At 44.8% G+C, this 22,798-nt stretch overlaps 1 protein-coding gene across 4 annotated transcripts in view; it reads left to right on the top strand.

The window, feature by feature from the left end:
• Positions 1 to 22,798, top strand: part of PACRG (parkin coregulated) — a 978,203-nt gene that overhangs the window by 891,221 nt on the left and 64,184 nt on the right. Inside the window, exon 5 of one of the 4 annotated variants that reach the window (XM_075596737.1) lies at positions 12,776 to 12,843. The exons of the other annotated variants lie outside the window; for them this stretch is intronic. Coding sequence (XP_075452852.1) covers positions 12,776 to 12,828 — 53 coding nt within the window. The 3' untranslated portion in view covers positions 12,829 to 12,843. Of the gene's footprint in view, positions 1 to 12,775; positions 12,844 to 22,798 lie in introns of those variants that run through there. 4 annotated transcript variants of the gene reach the window in all.

Here is a 22,798-nt window from a genome sequence, read left to right as displayed (position 1 = left end):
TATTCTATTTCATAAGTTACAGACGAGAAAAAAATCTATTCTTTGTCAGCACAACCATGAGTGCAGCTGTTCAATAAACAGCAACGTTCCTTACACTTTCGTTTTTTAAATGGAATTGTAATTAAGCAATGTTAATCCATAATTCATTATAAAGTACCATAAACCTGCAATTAAACAGCAAGTTTAACTTTAAGTACATTCTTTTTTTTACAAGTAATTGCAAGTAAGAGATATGTTGTGGTAAAAAGACTAATACTAACAATAGTTTTTAGCCACTTCTATTCATTTCAAGAAGATTCTGCAATGTGCAGATGAGATGATTAGGTAGGAAATAGCTAATTAAAAAAAAACTGCTAATATGAAAGTCATTGACATAAGTAAACCAACATTCCCTTCATCTATTGGTTCACTGCATAACAAAGGTGTTAGGAACTAAGGGCCTCATGCAGTAAGCCCCGATAAGGCGTTTTTCGCCATTTTTTCCCTTCCAGATTCAGTAAGCCCCGATAAGTGGGAATTATCGGCAACTTTTCTTCCGAAAAAAAAATTTCCGCCACCCGGCTGCCGATAAGCCACTTATTGGGACTTTTTTAACCCGGCTGAATTCAGTAAGCCCCGATCAGCTTTTCGGTGCTGATCGGCAGCCCAGATTGGAGATTTTATGGCCAATCCGTCCCGCCAAATAAAGTTGGCAACTTGCTGGAGGAGAAGCATCGGCAAGGGCGACACTTAGAAAAAATCAGCCCTTTTTCCTGCCTGTGATTGATGCCGGGGGTCTCCGGAGCTGATACCCGCACCGGAGCCCCCCGGCATGCATCCGAGGCAGGAAAAAGGCATTTAAAAGCCACTTCATTACCTTAGCGGCTAACCGCTAAGGCAATGAAGGGGTTAACCCACCGTGCCAGCGTTATTGTGGGTAGCGGGGGTGGGTGAAGGGGGTATTTGGCCCTGGGTGTGAGTTTAGGACTTGCGGGGGGGTTGCGTGGGCACTTAACCCCTTCACGACCGTAGCGGTTAATACCGCTACGGTCCTGAAGGGGTTAAGGCCTCCCGCTACCCACCCGCAAGCCCTAAACAACCACCGTTGGGGCTAATACCCCCTTCACCCACCCCCACTACCCACAATATTAAAAAAATACACACCCCAGCCCCACAATAACTAAATAAATAAATAATTAAAGAAATATATATATATATAAATATAAATATATATATATATATATATATATATATATATATATATATAAACCCAACAACACCTATACCCCCCTAACATACTGTATAGTAATGTGCACAATGACTATTATCCACAAATGGATAATAGTGCAGTTGTCCATTTACAATACATACACACCAATAAAGACATTAAATACATGTAGCACTCACCCATGTGCGGCTGCCACGATGAAGGCCATCCTCATCTTCATCCTGCCCATGCCCCATCCGCTTCTGCAAAACAGACACAAGAATTAAAACATCCAATGTAATGTCCCCTAACCCCTTAATCACCATAGCGGTTATTAACTGCTACAGTCATTAAGGGGTTAACCCACCATCACCCACATACCCTCCCCCACTAACCCCCCCACCCCTGAGGCCTAACCACCCTCACCCACTACCCACAGGGGAGTCCTACCAAATACCCTTGGGGCCAATACCCCCTCCCCCAGCACATACAGTACAATAATGAGCCAAATAAATATTATCCACATAGGTATAATACATTATTTGGCCATTATTAAACACATTGAATACGGTAATAAAGTGAATTAAATTGTACTAACCTCATCAATAAGAAGTCTCCATCGCCAGCATCATCCTTGGGGTCCGTTGCCAAAATAATAAATAGCCAAAACATCTCAATACCAGTAACATAACAATGAACCCCTTAATCACCCTATCGGGTACTAACCTGAAAGGTAATTAAGGGGTGAAGCCATCCTGCAATGCCAACAACACTTATGCATAACATCCTCAATGATTTAAAAACCAATTGCCTAACCAAATCCCATTTAATCATTCAATCTGAAGGCTCACATGTCTCTTAAAACATTGCATTTACAGTGTATACATGTAGCATAACATGTAAAGTACATGTACACGCTGCAAATCAATGTTAACAATACAATAATCCCACTCAAATCGCCATACATCACAAGAAGTATATTATTTAATCCAATAAACTCACCATCAATGAATTAACACACATCAATTACATCCCTAAACAATTAAAATACCATCCATACCAATTACACAATGAACTAAAGCTATCGTAACAGAGATCCACTTCAAAACATAGAAAAAAGTACACCAACAATTACAATATACTAAAGCAAGGCTTTCCATAACCTACTGTACGGCCTAGAAGCCCAAAACTTACATCTCTCTAATAATAAAATACATTTACCACACATCTATGCATAGCCACAATGATTAACAATACAGAATATCAAGCTTTAACAACAGTATCATTTCTTACCCTGTATATATATCTGTAGACATACATACATACATACATACAGTGGCAACAAATGATATGCATTTAAAAAAATGAACACATGAAAAAGCAACAAAAAACACAGTTACATTCAATACATTTCTTTCTTTAACTTACCATTACTTGCCCCCACCGACTCCCGTTGATCAGCTTACTCACGAACCAATCCACGAACCAATCCACGAAACAATCCACGAAACAATCCATGAAACAATCCAGGAACAGGAAACCATGAAATAAAAAAGCATTAAAAATTAAACATTAAAATAATAAAACATGACAATCAAGGGTTGTTCTAGTTTTAATCCATTTGAATCTGTATTAAAATACCTTGTTCCGGGGTCTTCTTGCCATCCGGTGCCACGCCCAGGTCTTCAATCTTCAGGAGGAGGTCCGTCCTCCTCGGCGTCTGTCTTCAAAATGAGACGCCATAGGCTTTTAAAGGCCTATGACGTCACATTTGTCGTCATATGGTGCCCACGGCCCTGATTGGGCCGTGAAAACCATGTGTTTTGGCCGATGTAAAAAAAATTGATGACGTCACTTAAACGCAATGACAGCACAGCCAATCAGAATGGCTTTGCTGCAATTGCCTTTAAGAAAACGTCATGAAAAGACACATGGCCGGACTCACATGGTACTTGAACCAATCAGAGTAGGGATGGAGTTCCCACTCTCTGATTGGCTGCCGTACCATGTGAGTCCGGCCATGTGTCTTTTCATGACGTTTTCTTAAAGGCAATTGCAGCAAAGCCATTCTGATTGGCTGTGCTGTCATTGCCTTTAAGTGACGTCATCAATTTTTTTTACATTGGCCAAAACACATGGTTTTCACGGCCCAATCAGGGCCGTGGGAACCATATGACGACAAATGTGACGTCATAGGCCTTTAAAAGCCTATGGCGTCTCATTTTGAAGACAGACGTCGAGGAGGACGGACCTCCTCCTGAAGATTGAAGACCTGGGCGTGGCACCGGACGGCAAGAAGACCCCGGAACAAGGTATTTTAATACAGATTCACATGGATTAAAACTAGAACAACCCTTGATTGTCATGTTTTATTATTTTAATGTTTAATTTTTAATGCTTTTTTATTTCATGGTTTCCTGTTCCTGGATTGTTTCGTGGATTGTGTCGTGGATTGGTTCGTGGATTGGTTCGTGGATTGGTTCGTGAGTAAGCTGATCAACGGGAGTCGGTGGGGGCAAGTAATGGTAAGTTAAAGAAAGAAATGTATTGAATGTAACTGTGTTTTTTGTTGCTTTTTCATGTGTTCATTTTTTTAAATGCATATCATTTGTTGCCACTGTATGTATGTATGTATGTATGTCTACAGATATATATACAGGGTAAGAAATGATACTGTTGTTAAAGCTTGATATTCTGTATTGTTAATCATTGTGGCTATGCATAGATGTGTGGTAAATGTATTTTATTATTAGAGAGATGTAAGTTTTGGGCTTCTAGGCCGTACAGTAGGTTATGGAAAGCTTTGCTTTAGTATATTGTAATTGTTGGTGTACTTTTTTCTATGTTTTGAAGTGGTTCTCTGTTACGATAGCTTTAGTTCATTGTGTAATTGGTATGGATGGTATTTTAATTGTTTTGGGATGTAATTGATGTGTGTTAATTCATTGATGGTGAGTTTATTGGATTAAATAATATACTTCTTGTGATGTATGGCGATTTGAGTGGGATTATTGTATTGTTAACATTGATTTGCAGCGTGTACATGTACTTTACATGTTATGCTACATGTATACACTGTAAATGCAATGTTTTAAGAGGCATGTGAGCCTTCAGATTGAATGATTAAATGGGATTTGGTTAGGCAATTGGTTTTTAAATCATTGAGGATGTTATGCATAAGTGTTGTTGGCATTGCAGGATGGCTTCACCCCTTAATTACCTTTCAGGTTAGTACCCGATAAGGTGATTAAGGGGTTCATTGTTATGTTACTGGTATTGAGATGTTTTGGCTATTTATTATTTTGGCAACGGACCCCAAGGATGATGCTGGCGATGGAGACTTCTTATTGATGAGGTTAGTACAATTTAATTCACTTTATTACCGTATTCAATGTGTTTAATAATGGCCAAATAATGTATTATACCTATGTGGATAATATTTATTTGGCTCATTATTGTACTGTATGTGCTGGGGGAGGGGGTATTGGCCCCAAGGGTATTTGGTAGGACTCCCCTGTGGGTAGTGGGTGAGGGTGGTTAGGCCTCAGGGGTGGGGGGGTTAGTGGGGAAGGGTATGTGGGTGATGGTGGGTTAACCCCTTAATGACTGTAGCGGTTAATAACCGCTATGGTGATTAAGGGGTTAGGGGACATTACATTGGATGTTTTAATTCTTGTGTCTGTTTTGCAGAAGCGGATGGGGCATGGGCAGGATGAAGATGAGGATGGCCTTCATCGTGGCAGCCGCACATGGGTGAGTGCTACATGTATTTAATGTCTTTATTGGTGTGTATGTATTGTAAATGGACAACTGCACTATTATCCTTTTGTGGATAATAGTACTGTTGCCCATTACTGTATTGTATGTTGTGTATTGCTGCTATGTTTATTGTGGGCATTTGTCCCCAATTAACATGCTACTATGCGTTAACCCCTTCATTGCCTTAGCGGCTATCCGCTATGGTAATGAAGCAGCATTAATGTATTTTAATAATATTGTGCGGGAGCAGGAGGCCCCCTGAGCTGAAGCGCATTTATTTGTGGCTCAGAGACCCCCTGCTTCCCGAGTTACAGGCCCCGGTTTGGGCCATCGGTTACAGTGTGGATGCCATATTTGTTGCGGGGACGCTATAAACATGGCGGCGACACTGCCACCCGATGACACATACCGGGGCCTGTAACTCGGGAAGCAGGGGGTCCCTGCTCCACAAAGCAATGCGGTTCAGCTCAGGGAACCCCCTGCTCACTGTACAGTATTATTAAAAATACATTCATGCTACTTCATTACCGTAGATCATAGCCGCCAAGGTAAGGAACGAGTCTTTATTGATGTGTGTTTTTTACTGATAGTGTAGATATGCAGAGGGTCTCCAGATCAGAACCGGCACATCGGTAACAAATAAAGTATTTAAAAACAACTTTTACTGATAGTGTACATGTGCAGGGGGTCTTCGGAGCTGAAGCGCGTTGGTTTCAGCTCCGGGGACCCCGTGCTCCCCGAGATACAGACCCCTTTTGGGGTACCGGTATCCCTCTGCTTTGTTTACAGGTCGCGGTCACGTGATCGGGACCTTGAAACGCAGAGGGATACCGGCACCTCATAAAGGGGCCTGTATCTCGGGGAGCAGGGGGTCCCCGGAGCTGAAACCAACGCGCTTCAGCTCCGAAGACCCCCTGCACATGTACACTATCAGTAAAAGTTGTTTTTAAATACTTTATTTGTTGCCGATGTTTGCGCTGAGAGAGCGGCTTGTCTCTCTCAGCTGCAAACATCTATCGGCAGAAAAGGCCTATTGGAAGCCTTATCGGGAGCCAGGCTGTATCGGAACAGGCTCATCGGCAGCTTTGCTTTCGCAGTGCTTCGGCAGGGATCGGAAGGATTCGGCCCTTACTGAATACTGCGAAGGCAAATCGCCAAAAAAAAGCCTTTTCGCAATTCTTGCCGAAAATTTTGTATCGGGGCTTACTGCATGAGGCCCTAACTCGGGTAAGTGTTCTGAACCTGGGGTCCTCTGATTGTAGGACTAGCAGGGAAATTAATAACTTAGGTAGAGATTATAAATATAATATGGGGAGTACAGAATGTGTATCATATGTGGCAAATAGGTGTGTTGTGGATGGCTAGTGGGGTATTATGGGATTATACTTGAGGTTTTCAGTTGGTATCTTTGATAGGTTTAGATTTGTATATTATGCCAACTTCTAAAAACTCTCTGATGCCAACAAGAGACCTTTTCATAGATAATATTATGGTTTAAAGAACTTTCGAAACCTTACAGGTGTCTGCGTCGTTTGCAAAGAACCTCAGGAAACAAGTAGAAAACACATTTTACGTTGAAGAAAAAAATTGCACTAAATAGATAAATATTTGGACGATCCAAACAGAACTACATATTTGTACCTGCCTTTCTATAGCTTTCTCCTTCGGCTAGCGAGATCCAGAGAGATCTAAATGCTTGTTTTTAACTGATACCATGTGAGTGTAACTCCCTTTTCTACTTACCAATTATAAATTGTACAGACGGTCTGCACTATGTCCAGTTGTATTTTTTATTAAAGTCCTCGGGAGTCCACATATTTGGGTGAACATTGAGTTCTGCATCTCCCGTCCACTGAGTGAAAACAACATCCTGAAAGATACCTTTATGTGCCTTATATCTTCTCACGTTTGTGAGTATTAAATATTGAGCCAAGACATCTTATTCTGATCATAATCATAACAATATTGCACTATTACGTTTTATATTTCTTTTCACATATTGCGCTTCCCGGACACTTCATCATCCTTCATGTTGCATGGACTATGCCACAGAGTCACAGAATGACTTCTGACTAATTATTTTTTTCTACCAGTTAGTCGACCTAGTCTGCCCATTTCCTATATGTTGCAAAACCTCTGACCCTATTTGATCCCTGGTTTTCTTTCAAGTTTGGAACAGCATGATCTCTATCTCAATCAGTTTTGAATGATATTTTTGTATTAGCCTCTACCACCTCTATTGAGAGGCTGTTCCACAAATCCATTGTTCTTTTTGTGATGAAAGGATGCCTCAAACTTTCCCTGGTCCTCCCACCTAGGCTCAATGACAGGGGGGGATAGCAGGGGCATCTTTCCTGGGCTCAGAGGTGGAGGGGGGCCTCCCCTGGCAGTTTGATCCTGGAGGTAAAGTCCAACTTCTGATGCCAGGGTGGTCCCCCCCTCCACCGCCCCTGGAAGGAAATTTTCCCTTTACTCTACAGGTATGGCTCAAGGGGTGCGGGGATGAAAAGTGAGTGGAGGAGGTGGGAGAGTGAGAAAGAAAGGTGGGGGAGAGAGAGAAAATAGGGAGAGAGAGAAAATAGGGAGAGAGAAAAGGGGGGAGAGTGAGAGAGAAAGGGGATAGAGATGTATGGGAGACAGGAGACATAGGGCAGAGCGATCAGGGGGCTCGGAATAGGGAGAGAAGTGTGTGTGTGTGAGAGTGGGAGTGAAAAAAGGAGGTGGGGGCAAGTGAAAGATGGAGAGGAAGAGAAAGGGGGGGGAGAGGGAGAGAAAGAGGGGGGAGTGAGAGAGAGGGGAGAGAGACCGAGAAAGGGGGACTCACAGGGCTGCTGACATGTGCGGAGCAGACACTTTCCTCTGCTCAAAAACTTGGGGCCACAGTACAGAATCTTGTCCTGGGCCCGGGAAAGCTGCCAGCAGCCCATCACCGACTTTGCAGTTTAAGAGCATGACCTCTTGTTCTACTATAATTGCATGCACTGTTATACAGCGGGCTTCAAACCAGTATCTGTTTTTTAGATTAGCTTATTTTTCTGCTGAATTGGCAATTTGGTGAGTACAAAACTTAGAACGCAAGATCCAAGAGTTGAGATTCTGAGCTCAAGGTTACATGTGTAATGCCCCCTTCCACTTGCCAAAATACACGTTTCTTAAAGTAACATATCCTTCAGCACTATTAAAGAACAAAACTGTGAAAAAAACACAGTATGTAGGAGTTTGAGAATTACACTTTTTGTTTAGTATTGAGTTAAAACATTATAGTGAGAGCCGGTATTCATTATATTATCACTAAAAAACAATTGTAGACATGTACCCTTAAAAAATTAGGTCACATGAAAAGTGGCCTTACAGTAGGCTGCCTTCTTTTCCCAGATGAGCTCTGCAGCTGATGTGATTAAAACTGTTCTACCTCAATAATTCTGGGTTTTTGTTTCCTGAAAAATTTATTGGGCTTATGGAAATAGACCAACTTTTTAGTTCAAATGGGACTTTTAAGCCTTTCAGTTCTGAGTGAGTTCATATTAACAATTAATACATAATGTTAAAGCTCATCTCTCATTGGGATTGGCATTATTATCATTTTTTCAATGGATTGATATAACAAGTGATATGCTGAGCGTGTACATAACGACGAGAGTTGGGCAGACTTGTCGCGCTTCGCTTTATGAATGTTTATGAGAACTTCACACTAGCAAAATATTTGTTTTCCATTTTTAAGGCATGCGTGAAGCTGCAATAGTATGTTTCACACTTCTTTTTGCAGAGTTTATTGATGGCTTTGGGAAAACTGGGAAAGTTGCTGGTAAAGCTGGCAAACATTCACACAACAAAAAATGTATACAACTTTATTGGCTAAATTGAATCATGAGGGAGAAAGTGGTGCTTGCTGATATTTGACACATTTTGCAATTTCCCCAACATTTTGGGGCAGATTGTAAATGTCCAAAATGACCCATTGTAAATGATTGATAAGCATATCAATGTGGTAATCAAGCATACCATGAAATCTAGTACTGCACGATACAAAATGAACATGGATCCCAGAAGGTATTCAAATGTTTAATTACGGTGTTGTTGTTATTGTTATTGTTATTGTTATTATTATTATTATTATTATTATTATTGTTTTTATTATTATTATGTGGCTCAGTGAGTAAAGACACTGATTCTGTAAACAATGACAATGAGTTTGATTCAGGTTCGATTCCCACTGTCAACTCCTTGTAACCTTGGGCAAATCACTTTATCTCCCTGTGCCACAGGCCTCAGGCAACAAAAACAGATTGTAAACTGGATTCTATTTTGTTCAAGTTGTACCATACTTTTATCAATTTTTTTGTATCTATTTTAAATCTAGCAATGTTGTTCGTAGTCAGAGATTCCCTTGGTTGGACACAGGGTCAGGTGACCTACCTTCACCATTTCAGAGCAAGTGCTTGAAGTGGGGCAAACCCATGATAACTCCTGGCAAACCTGTCCTTAACAGGGATTACTGCACAGGAGGAGGATAGAAATATAGCCCATAATCTTACCAGGGCTACATAAGATTAAAATAAATTGTGGACAATCAAAAGTATCAGTTCTGTGAATTGATTAATTTCACTGTATGTGCACTCCGTTTGTGATATCACTAATAGGAAGTCGATATACGACTGCTGCTGAGCGGGACGTGACCGTGGGACAGAGTAGTGGTATGCACTACCTTTACGTAGTATGCAACCCTCGGTTCAATAGAGGGTCAGTGCAGTGGGCCACTGAACTCTCCTAAGGGTACAACATCCTGTTCACTGCTCAGTAGGCTAAGTTAAAGAAAAGTGCGTGGTAGGATCCACTTTCTATGTTCAATACCTTGAGACAGTACATAGACTAGCGGGGATGCCTCCGCATAGAGTAACGTGCAGTAGTGGAATCTCAGACATGGGGGCCTATGCAGAGTCGTCCGAATACATGCCATTCGGCATGTATTCGGCAGAATTTGCTTCCCGTATGCACAGAGGCTTCCTTGAGTGGCGAAATTTGAAATTTTCGCCAGGAGATTTGCTAGGCGGCAGCATCCCGCCAATGTGTTGGCGAGAAGCGTGTTTTTTTAAAATTTCGCCATGTTTCTAGGTTCGGCATATGCAGGAAAGGGCAAAGTGTGGTATTCGGCATGTGTGCTTGAATTCTCAGCGCTGAAGTCGCCAATTGTGCGCGCCAGGAAAAAACGGCAGTAGCCGTCCAGTTCACTGGAAAGTGCTGTCAGTTAGTAAGGGGAAGCGGAGGAGCGGTCACGTGACCGCTCCCATCCAATGGGTCTGCAGCCGGTTCCCTACAGAGCCGTCATTGCCAGACAGAAGGTGGGGTGTGTGTGTGTGATGCCCCGATCGCTGTCTCCCTTCTGCCCTGGTCCCTGCCCCCCTTCTGCTCCGGTCCCTGCCCCCCTTCTGCTCCGGTCCCTGTCTCCTGTGTGTGTGTGTGTGTGTGTGTGTGTGTGTGTGCATTGTGTGCCGTGTGTGTGTGTGTGTGTGTGTGTTTGCATTGTGTGTGTGTATGTGTATGTGCATGCATGCATGTGTGTGTATGTGTGCATGTGTGTGTATGCATGTATGCATGTGTGTGTATGTGTACTTCTGCCGAGTGCGGGGCTTCAGATCGCGATCAGCTGCTGGGCTTGGGGGGAGGGGGGGGGTCAGTATTGCTGCCGAGTGCAGGGCTTCACATTGCGATCAGCTGCTGGGCTTTGGGGGAGGGCATCACGCTGTCACAAACCTGTCCAGATCCATGCCAACTGCTGTCACTATATGTGGCTCCCAAATCTCTGATGCACACAGGGCATTGACAAAGCAATAGGGTGAATATGCCTCTATACACATAACATTGCCATGTCAGCAAAAACTCTGAGCATTACAGTATAAGCAGTATACAGTATATAACAATATATAAGCATGTGTGTGGCTATGTGTATCTGTGTGAGTATGCATGTACAGATCAGTATATATCAGTATGCCTATGTCTCAACTGTGCCTTTGTGTATCAGTGTCTGTAAATGTGTGTGTATACAGTATTGTGTGTCTGTCTGAGTATCAGTGTATATTCCTGTGTGTCTGTCTATCACTGTGTATTATTGTGTATCTGTCTGAGTATCAGTATGTATTGCTGTGTGTCTGTCTATCAGTATGTACACTGTCTGTCACTGAATGTCTATGACTGTAGCTAATAAAAATTGTAAAAGTCTAAAGAGAAGGTTTTTTTTTCAGTATCTGCAGCTTCACAGTGCTTCTACCACTTTAACAGAGAGACGCGCGCTATGTAACTATGCAGAAGCTGTCACTAAGACACTGTGCCAGGAATGTGGTGTTTACTTTAGAAATTTCCCGCCCACTTGAATTGAAGTCTTGCGAGACTCACGAGCGCGACTTTCACCCGCAGTGACTGAAAATATAGCCAGATGTAAGTAAGACTAAGGAAATCATTTGTATAAAAAGATTAGTGGTTAAATTACACCTTGGGCATATGCTAGGCATAGATGCAGTGCCATTAATGCTTGCACTGCAGATAAACAGCAATTTCCCGCCCACTTGAATTGAAGTCTCGCGAGACTCACGAGCGCGACTTTCACCCGCAGTGACTGAAAATATAGCCAGATGTAAGTAGCTCAGTCTGAAATGGCGCGATTAACACTCGCCAATCATACACTTTGAGACTTGATTGACGATTTGTCCTTTCTGAATCAGGCTCAATAAATACGCCACAATGTTGAACTTTTACAACAATGGCAATTTATTATGCCGTTCCTCTCTGCATAGGCCCCATGGTGTCAGAGACCAACGGATACACAATTAAATAAACAAACATAACCCTACAGTCAACGGGAAGATACAGTATAGACAGTTGAGAGGGAAAGGTATATCTACCAACTATGGCTGATATATCCCTAGGTCTTGACAACACTGAATATAAGCTGCTAAAGATGAGTATGAATGGGAGCCGAAGGTTCTGCAATGAGACCTCTGTGTACACATTCTGGTTGCCAGTGTAGATGCGATCAACATAGTGCATATCGCACAGTGCGTGATGTCACATAAAGGTATGACCACATAAAGGTAACTCATACCACTACCCTGTCCCACGGTCACGTCCCGCTCAGCAGCAGTCATATATTGACTTCCTATTAGTGATATCACAAACGGAGTGCACATACACTGAAATGAATCTATTCATGGAACTAATATTTTTGATTGTCCACAATTAATTTTAATCTTATTTACTATTTAATTTCCTTTTTTTAATATTTTTTCTCATATGTCAACTTTCTACCTACCGGGTACAGTCTGATTTCCAGCCCTAGGGCAACCCAAACCCAGATAGTTCCTCATCCCAGACATATGTTGAACTCAGCCTACAGTATCTATATCTGATTAACTTACACGTTAAATTTGGATAACTAAGTGCACGTAACAGGGGCCTTCCTGCCCATCTCCCCACCATAGGAGACACCTTTTTGACCGGGCTGTTTTTCGTTCTTGATATATAACATAATTAATGAAAAATGTGTAAAACAAAAACAATGTTTGCAAGTTTTCTTTTGAATCACTTTTCGCAGATTCTACTTGTATATTGTGTTTGATAATGGTTTGCTGCTCACAGTAACATGAATAAAGTACTGGTATTCAGTAACTATTTGCTTAATCTCCCAGAAAGCAAAAGAGCAAATCATTATTACTTGGAGTCTTCCAACAAAAAAGAAAAATGTTCGTCATCGTATTTGCTAAACTGAGGAAAGTTTACACAGCTTGTGCATAATTATTTTGTATGAAATTAAATCTCGTCTCTGGTTGTTCTTTATAGTTGCCAACTCTCCCACTCGCCTCCAAGCAACATGCCAAGAAAGTGTCTTTTAAACCGTTATATCTGTCTTCTGCATCCTTAGAATATGCCTTAATAATTTAACATTAGTCCTAGAGTAGGTATTTTTTAAATCTTATTAGTGGATGCAATTTATTGAACTATACATGAGTGTATTATTACAGGGTATGTATAGTTAAGTCTGAGATTGTTACAGTACTCAAATAAATGCTGCTTGCATTGCAGGTGGTAACCTATCATCTTTACTATATCTTATGTATACTTTGTTAAGTGATACTGTACATTCCGTTTGTTTACATTATATATAGCACATGCAGGTTCTTTAAGCGTATAATATGCTTTTACTATAATGATGTAATTGATTGGAATTCTGTATGTTTTGACTGGAGCATACAGTATATAGAATAGTATTTAAAAAGAGGTAATCCAATAGCAAGATATTCCTTTGCATGTCGGTGACGAAAACACAGAAACGTATGTAGATCTGTTTATATCCATCCATCATTTAACCCTGTATGGAAAATGCCAAGACAGTAGCTGGCCAATCTGGGCAGACTCTTAAGAGAACCAGTGGTGATAAACTACCTTTCTCAGTGCTTTTCTGTGGGATTGATTTCCTGACTCTAGATGTATTGTAGATAAAGTCTCTCACTTTCCTTTGTCATTTGGTAGACAACTTTGCAATTCTCGCCACATACTTTCCTCGGTTAGCTATGAGCCTTTAACTATCTCATAGCAAAAGCAATATGCATTGCGTATTCTGTGATACTGATTATTATGCATTTTACTTAGGCATGCCTACTTATATTTGAAAAGTTATTAAAAGTATTTACATTCAAATAAAAACAGTTACTTTAGAGAAGATACTGCATGGCTGTGTGCTTTTGTTTTGTTGCAATTCAAATATGTGACTTGCTGTACTTCCATATTTACATTTCAGTGCTATGGCATGACACCTTTCGGTCCATTAAAGTGATTAAGGGTTGTACGTTGTGATCTTGAAGATGTCTTATAGTAAAGCACTGTATAGTAATTATGGGTCTTAAATTTGTAGAGTTTAGTCAAGAACTGGCATAGAACTGGTATCCAAAAGGAGGTGATCAGTGAAGAGTAATATAGCCAAGGAATAAATGTGGAGTGCCCGTTTGTCTTTTTACTTGACTGATTCTTTCAACCACTTTAATAAGTGTGGGTTTGTGGGAACTGTGCAACGTTCTTTTCTCCACATAATTATCAACTTGACTATAATGTACAGAAAATGTCCATGTTAATTATTGCAAATGTGTTGTGTCTGGTACTTGAATAAAAAAAATATATCCAGTGGAGAGATTCTGCCAGTTCGCATCGGTTCGGGTGAACTGGTTCCTAACATTTTCTCAGTTCGCCGAACCGGAGCAACCAGCCCTACCTTCCCCCCTTAAGAACTCCGCTCTGTGTCCTGCTGCTGTGCGAGCACCCCATGGGGAGAAGCCACGCTGCCTTTCTCACCTCTCTCACCTTCACGGCGCCGACTCAGGGGGGGTCAGTGGCGTATGGAAGCCCAGAGTATTCTTAGCCCTGCTGCGCAAGCGTTGTGGAGGGGAACCCTGGCGTCACTCCATCAAGCGCATGGAGAAGCTGCCTGCTGCTGCTATGTTCCTGAGACCAATCTTCTGTCTACCAGCTGAATTCGGCAGCGGCTCCGTTAAACCGCCAGTACACCCCCCCCAGCCGCCCCCTCCACCCTATCCCCACCCGCCCCCTCCACCCTCCCCCCACGTGCTGTCCTACTATTGCTGACAGAAAAAAACTTTAACATTTGTATTTGCACTGGTTGCAGGCTGCACTTAGGGACATTTGTCTTGCACTGGTTCCCCCTGGTTTCTCTGCCCCCCTGGTCTCTCTTCCCCCCCCTTGGTCTCTCTCCCCCCCTTGGTCTCTTTCCCCCCCTGGTCTCTCTCCCCCTCCCCCCCGGTTTCTCTTCCCCCCTGGTTTCTCTTCCCCCCCGGTCTCTCTTTCCCCCCCTGGTCTCTCTCCCCCTCCCCCCCCCGGTTTCTCTTCCCCCCTGGTCTCTCTCCCCCCCCGGTCTCCCTCCCCTCCACTGGTTTCTCTCCCCCCTGGACTCTCTCCCCCCATATCTCTCTCCCCCCTTTGGTCTCTCTCAGAGATATTGTGAAAAAGTAAGTTGCTGAATGACATTGTTGGCTAATTGAGTTTATGCTTGTACTTTAGTCATAGGAGTATTGCAACTTTAATTGTCATTTTCCAATTGCGATTCTTCTTTAAAACCCATGAGTTGATGCCCTGCGACTGAATAGTTTACATGGATTTCTTAAGTATTATGACTTTCATTACAGTGGAGGACTATTGTGTTATTATTACATTTCTGGAATTTACATTCCGCCCACCAGGTGCATATTGAAATCTTCGTTCCTGTTATACATCTAAGAAATATGTTTCTACTTACTGTAAGCAGTACTAATAGAATTGGATAGATAATACAATTTTGGGGAACTACATCAAAGCAATTTTGGTGCAGAACTGGAACAAAAAGGTAAATTTTCATAAATAGTTGGTTTGCACAAATGGTTGAAGGTACTTCATCCAATATTTTCTCAATGTGCATCAGTTTGCAATTAATGGATATTAATATTTAACACATATTATTATTATTATAATTATTATACTGTGTTGTATTTTTATTTAAAGTGCCAGCCATAGTATAGAGCACTTTAAATAGATTTTGTACAAGATATAGTACAGGGAAGATTAATATAAATATATATATTAATATAAATAAGTGCATAATACATCAATGTAAACCATGGGGGGAAAGCAGCGCTGTCCTGAAAAACTTACTCTCTAATAAAGGGGTGTGTCAAATTCTGCTCGTTTATCCTTTTTTCCCCTGATATGTGAACTAAAAAATTTGCCACACTGGAGGTACTGCAAATCTTTCTGCTTAACTACATACTGCAGATGCAGAAATCTTAATTAGGAAGCTTTTTTTATATATGGTGAAACCAAAAAAGAAGTGAAGCATTGCACAAAAAACACTTTTTTCCCTTGGCGTCGCAATAATTTACAGATGCAGTGGCCGTTATTGAAACACTTCATGCGGTGTATACTTCGGAATACCCATGTCATGGCGCGGGGTTTCTTCCAACCGTACCGCCTTAAGACGCGAGTGCAGGCGAGTGCAGAAATTTGCATTTTAGTGTTCTGGCTTTTAAATACCTGTAATTGACACAATAGCACAGTACTGTACACATTACAATTCATTAATGTCATTGCATTTAATGGCACAGAATCCATGAAATTCAAACAAAGAAACCGTGATAAAAACGTGTGCCTGGGGCGATTGGCAGCGCACACGAAAACGGCGCCGGGATTTGTTCGAATAACGGCCACTGCATCTGTACCACCATTTCAAGATATGTAATAGAAAATTATTATGCTTCTTGCCACATTTTGCTAACCATTCTTCTTTTTTATTTTGCCATTATTTTATCTGAGACATAGACTGGCAATACTTAGATTTAAAAAAAGCCTCCAGTTGACAAAGATGGAAACCAGTTATACCATCTTGTTCATAATAACACATTTTCTAGCAGTGTACACTGTGTAGTACATAGAAGTACAGAATTCTGCACTGCAGATGACTATCACATTGTTGATACCTGAGGAAAAAAGGAAATAGATCAACTTGCCATGTCATGATGATTGGTCACTTGCAGTCATATTTCACTCCTATTATCACATGAGACTGCTAATTAATCCATAGTTCATTGTTCTAATACATTTCACTTATAGCAGAAATTCTACCCTACTTGTTTGTTTTTTCTACCACCCAATATTTTTTAAAGGATAGGAACCGAAGGGTCCTCCAGCGCTGAACCACGCTATATGCCATTTGCAGGGACCCCCCGGCTTTCGAGATACTTACCAGTGAATTACACATTTTAAGTAATACCGATAACTTCACTGGTAAGTATCTCAGGAACCAGGGGGACCCTGGAGCTGAAAATAGTGTGGTTCAGCTCTAGAGAACCTCTGATTACACTCCTGTGTAAAAGGCGGCCATTGAAGAAGATTGCTGGTTAAGTAATTGAAATTATTGAAATGATTGAATAAGTATATACAGCTATAAATATAAATGTCAAGGTCCACAAACAGGCCGAATATGTGTGAGATATACATATACAGTTATATACTGTATGTATGTGTGTGTATATATATATATACAGTGTTCGACAATCCTATACATTTACATGCCCGGGGCGTGTGGATTTAACCCCCGGGCGAGTAAATATTGGCCCAAGCAGAACACGTGCTTGTTTTTTTAAATTTCCCTGCTCGCGCTGAAATTTTCCCTGCTCGCACTGAAAAAAAAAAAAAAAAACTCCACCTACCTGATTGCTGATTGGCGCGCGCTCCCAGGCTTTGTGGGCGCGCGGTCAGGCTCTATATGAGCCCGCCCCCAACGAGCGGCCATTCTTTCTGGCCAGAGATCTATTGGAGAGTAAGTATTCTCCAATCTCTGCATGCTGCGGCCTCTCTGCTCCTTCCCTGCCTCCTGCAAGCCCCCTTACTCCCTGCTTCCCACGCGGGGCAGGAGATGGTAGTGGGGTGCCCCCCCTTCTGTCCCTGTCCCCGCTTGCCCCGACTTCCCGCCGATCCCCCCGCGGGGCAGGAGATGGTAGTGGGGTGTCCCCCGTTCTGTCCCTGTCCCTGCTTACCCCGACTTCCCGCTGATACCCCGCGGGGCAGGAGATGGTAGTGGGGTGTCCCCCCTTCTGCCCCTGTCCCCGCTTACCCCGACTTCCTGCCGATCCCCGCGCGGGGCAGGAGATGGTAGTGGGGTGTCCCCCCTTCTGTCCCTGTCCCCGCTTACCCCGACTTCCCGCCGATCCCCGAGCGGGGTTGGAGATGGTCATTGGGGTGGGGCGAGCGGGGCAGTGGTGGTGGTGGTCGCGCGGCCTTTCCTCTTCTTCCCCCTGTCGTGTGTGTCTGTGTATGCATGGGTGTGTGTGTGTATGCATGGGTGTGTGTGTGTGTGCATGGGAGAGTGTGCCTCCCCCCCACCCTGTCGCCTCCCCCCCACCCTGTCGCCTCCCCAAAGATTACACTAAGCCCACCTATCTTCATGACGGCGCAGCATGAGGTGTGGGGGGGGTGCCGGTCTGCCCGCTCGACCACTAGCTTCATGCCGTCGAGGGGAGCAGGGCAGTGGCGGCCACGGCGGGCCTGACTATCCCCTGGGGCGCCCGCTGGGGGACACCTCGCAACGTGCCTGCCACCTCCCCAAAGCTTCCACTACGTGAGGTATGGGGGGGGATGTCGGCCTTCCCCCCGCCCCACGAGCGGGAGATGGGCGTGGGTGGGGGAGGAGCGTGGTGGTGGTGGTGCTGGTCGCGGCCTTTCCTCCCCCCCTGTATGTGTAGAGTGTGTGTGTGTGTGTGTGTGTGTATGTATGTGTATGGGAGAATGTGTATGGGACTATGTGTGTGACACCAGAGGTACCCCCAAAATCATTCACCCCCCCAGTCAGTCAGTCACCCCCCCAGTAAGTCACCACCCACCCCAGTCAGTGTCAGTCACCCCTTACCCCCAGTCAGTGTCAGTCACCCCCCCACCCCCAGTCAGTGTCAGTCACCCCCCCACCCCCAGTCAGTGTCAGTCACCCCCCCACCTCCAGTCAGTGTCAGTCACCCCCCACCCCCAGTCAGTGTCAGTCACCCCTGCCCCAGTCAGTGTCAGTCACCCCTGCCCCTGTCAGTGTCAGTCACCCCTGCCCCAGTCAGTGTCAGTCACCCCTGCCCCAGTCAGTGTCAGTCACCCCCACCCCAGTCAGTGTCAGTCACCCCTGCTCCAGTCAGTGTCAGTCACCCCTGCTCCAGTCAGTGTCAGTCACCCCTGCCCCAGTCAGTGTCAGTCACCCCTGCCCCACCCAGCCAGCCACCCCTGCCCCACCCAGCCAGCCAGTAAGTCACTCAAAGTCACCCCTGCCCCAGCCAGTCACTCACCCAGCCAGTCACTCACCCAGCCAGTCACTCACCCAGCCAGTCACTCACCCAGCCAGTCACTCAGTCACCCAGCCAGTCACTCAGTCACCCAGCCAGTCACTCTGTCACTCAGCCAGTCACTCAGTCACCCAGCCAGTCACTCAGTCACCAAGCCAGTCACTCAGTCACCCAGCCAGTCACTCAGTCACCCAGCCAGTCACTCAGTCAACCAGCCAGTCACTCAGTCACCCTGCCAGTCACCCAGCCAGTCACTCACCCACCCAGCCAGTCACCCAGTCACTCACCCACCCAGCCAGTCACTCAGTCACTCACCCACCCAGCCAGTCACTCAGTAACTCACCCATCCAGCCAGTCACTCACCCAGCCAGTCACTCACCCAGCCAGTCACTCACCCACCCAGCCAGTCACTCACCCAGCCAGTCACTCACCCACCCAGCCAGTCACTCACCCAGCAAGCCAGTCACTCACCCAGCAAGTCACTCACGCACCCAACCAGTCACTCACCCAGCCAGTCACTCACCCAGCCAGTCACTCACCCACCCAGCCAGTCATTCACCCACCCAGCCAGTCATTCATCCACCCAGCCAGTCACCCCCCTCCCCAGCCAGTCACTCACCCACCCAGCCAGTCACTCAGTCACTCACCCAGCCAGTCACTCAGTCACTCACCCAGCCAGTCACTCAGTCACTCACCCAGCCAGTCACTCAGTCACCCACCCAGCCAGTCACTCACCCAGCCAGTCACTCACCCAGCCAGTCACTCACCCAGCCAGTAACTCACCCAGCTTCTCTCTCTCTCTGTGTATCACCCACCCTTTGTGTGTGTCACTCACCGTTTCCCCCCTCTGTGTCTCCCCCCTCTATCTCCCCCCACACTCTCTATCTCTCCCCCTACACTCTCTCTCTCTCCCCCCACACTCTCTCTCTCTCCCCCCACACTCTCTCTCTCTCCCCCCCACACTCTCTCTCCCCCCACACTCTCTCTCTCTCCCCCCACACTCTCTCTCTCTCCCCCCACACTCTCTCTCTCTCCCCCCACACTCTCTCTCTCTCCCCCCACTCTCTCTCTCCCCACACACTCTCTCTCTCCCCACACACTCTCTCTCTCCCCCCACACTCTCTCTCCCACACTCTCTCTCCCACACTCTCTCTCCCACACTCTCTCTTCCACACTCTCTCTCCCACACTCTCTCTCCCACACTCTCTCTCCCACACCCTCTCTCCCACACCCTCTCTCCCACGCTCTCTCTCTCTCTCTCCCACACTCTCTCTCTCTCTCTTCCCCACTATCTCTCTCTCCCCCACTCTCTCTCTCCCCCACTCTCTCTCTCTTCCCCACTCTCTCTCTCTCCCCCACTCTCTCTCTCTCTCTCTCCCCACACTCTCTCTCTCTATCCCCCACACTCTCCCTCTCTCCCCCACACTCTCTCTCCGCCCCATACTCTCTCTCTCTCCCTCACACTCTCTCTCTCCCCCACACTCCCCCACACACTCTCTCTCTCTCTCTCCCCCACATACTCACTTTATCTCTCCCCCACACACTCTCTCTCTCTCCCACACACTCTCTCTCTCTCTCCCCCACACACTCACTCTCTCTCTCTCTCTCCCCCACACTCTCTCTCTCTCCCCCACACTCTCTCTCCCCCACACTCTCTCCCCCACACTCCCCCACACTCTCTCTCTCTCTCTCTCCCCCACACTCTCTCTCTCTCCCCCCACTCTCACTCTCTCTCCCCCACATACTCACTTTCTCTCTCTCCCCCACACACACTCTCTCTCTCTCTCTCTCCCACACACTCACTCTCTCTCTCTCCCCCACACACTCTCTCTCTCTCCCCCACCCACTCAATCTCTCTCTCTCTCCCCCACACACTCACTCTCTCTCTCCCCCACACTCTCTCTCTCTCTCCCACACTCTCTCTCTCTCTCTCTGTCACTCACACTCTGGATCTGGATCTCTTATTTACCCTATATATCTTAACTGCCCTATACTACACCGAAATCTTAACTGCCCTATACTGCTTTCTTCCAGATGTGACTCAAGCTTCACATGGAAGACATCAGAACCCCCCCCTAACCCAGAAGACAGGTAGGGAACACCTCCCCTCCAATGTATAACATTGCAGGAATGAGGGTACCTGGATATTGAGGGACTGCGGATCAGGTAAGATCCCAGGTGGGATTGCTGCTTTAGATATTGTGAAGCGGGGACATCCAGACACTGGTTAAGGGGTTCAGGAAACTAGTCATTCACACCTGGCTTTTATTTCTAGATCGGACATTTACACACACACACACACACACACACACACACACACACACACACACACACACACACACACACAAACACACACACACACACACACACACACACACACACACACACGTACGTAACAAGGACTAATTGTAGTATAATGTAATACAATAAATACATTTGTCAAAAACGAATGTTGTTCTGACTAGGAATTTATTAAATGTATTTTATTTATATATTTTATTTTAAAGCGGGGTTGGGGGCGGGACTAGGGGCGGGACTAGGGGCAGGATTGTTGGTGGGGTTGGGGGCGGGGTTGGGGGCGGGACTAGGGCGGGACTAGGGGCAGGATTGTTGGTGGGGTTGGGGGCGGGGTTGGGGGCGGGACTAGGTGGCGAGTAGATTTTTTGGTTGGGCGAGTAGATTTTTGGGTGATTTGTCGAACACTGTATATATATATATATATATTTTTCGCCTACCGTAACTTAAACGTGATGGTAAACCTACAGTCTTGAAAATTGCAAAGCCAGCAGTACAACCAACTTCACACTGATGATACTGATCACACTGACTCATTTGCATGTCATTTCCCAGAATCCCTTGCAGCAGTGGAAGCACTGTATGCTGGGGATAATGGTGAAAGGCAGGGTTGCAGACCTACCTAAGACATGTGAATGTTCTCACAATTGATCTTTTTATTTGCTGTATGCAATACGGTGGAGGTTTCTTGTTGCCTTTTTCATCCACAATAATTTAAAATGTGATGGTAAACCCTACAGTCTTGAAAATTGCAAATCAAGCAGTACAACCAACTTCACACTGATGATACCCCGAAGGTTGAAACATGTCTGTGAATGGTTTCTCTGTCTTTGCATCTGATTCCAATGCTGTGCTTTAAAGCTGTGTTAACAGCGAGCATTAACTTATATGGGCTCCATGTAACAATGGTTTTTCAGACAAAAGGTGACACATTGTGTGCTCATTTGCATATCATTTCCCAGAATCCGTTGCTGCAGTGAAAGCACTGTGGGCCTCATTCAGAAAGCGTTCATAAGCCACTTATCAAGCACTTATCACCCAAAATGCCTACTGCTATTCAGTAAGCAGTGATAAGTGGGTGATAAAAGACTGAATTGCTCAAAAAAAAATTGGTCATAAAAAAAATCACAGAGGCAGCGGTGATAAGCCACTTATCACCACTTTTCGGCATGTTCATAAACTCGTGCAATTCTAGTAGCAGTGATTTGGCTATGAACGCCTATCACCGCTCTAGAATGGTGATTTTATCACAAAATTCTCACGCCAGAAAAAGTTGGCTTAAAGGTGTTGGAAACCTGCAGAGTAGCGACGAGATGGGACTTAGAAAAAAAATGCATTTTTCCTGCATAGGATTGATGCCGGGAATCTCTGGAGCTGATATCCATTAATATTAGCACCAGAGACCCCTGGCATGAATCCTGTGCAATAAAAATGCATTTACAGTAAACTTCATTGCCATAGCGGATAGCCTCAGGGACCCCCTACTTCCCGAGATACAGGCCCCGTTATGGGGGGCCAGTATCTCCTATGCATTTAAATGTCCGCGTCACATGACCATGGGAATAAAATGCATAGGAGATACCGGCACCCCATAACGGGGCCTGTATCTCGGGAAGTAGGGGGTCCCTGAGGCTGAAACCAATGCGGTGCAGCTCAGGAGGCCCCCTGCTCATCTAAACTATTAACAAAATTTAAATTTATACACATA

The sequence above is a fragment of the Ascaphus truei genome, chromosome 4 (genome assembly GCF_040206685.1).
Source record: "Ascaphus truei isolate aAscTru1 chromosome 4, aAscTru1.hap1, whole genome shotgun sequence".
In the NCBI taxonomy this organism is placed as follows: Eukaryota; Metazoa; Chordata; class Amphibia; order Anura; family Ascaphidae; genus Ascaphus; species Ascaphus truei.
The sequence above is the reverse complement of the archived record's forward strand: the minus strand, read 5'-3'. Positions and strand labels throughout refer to the sequence as shown.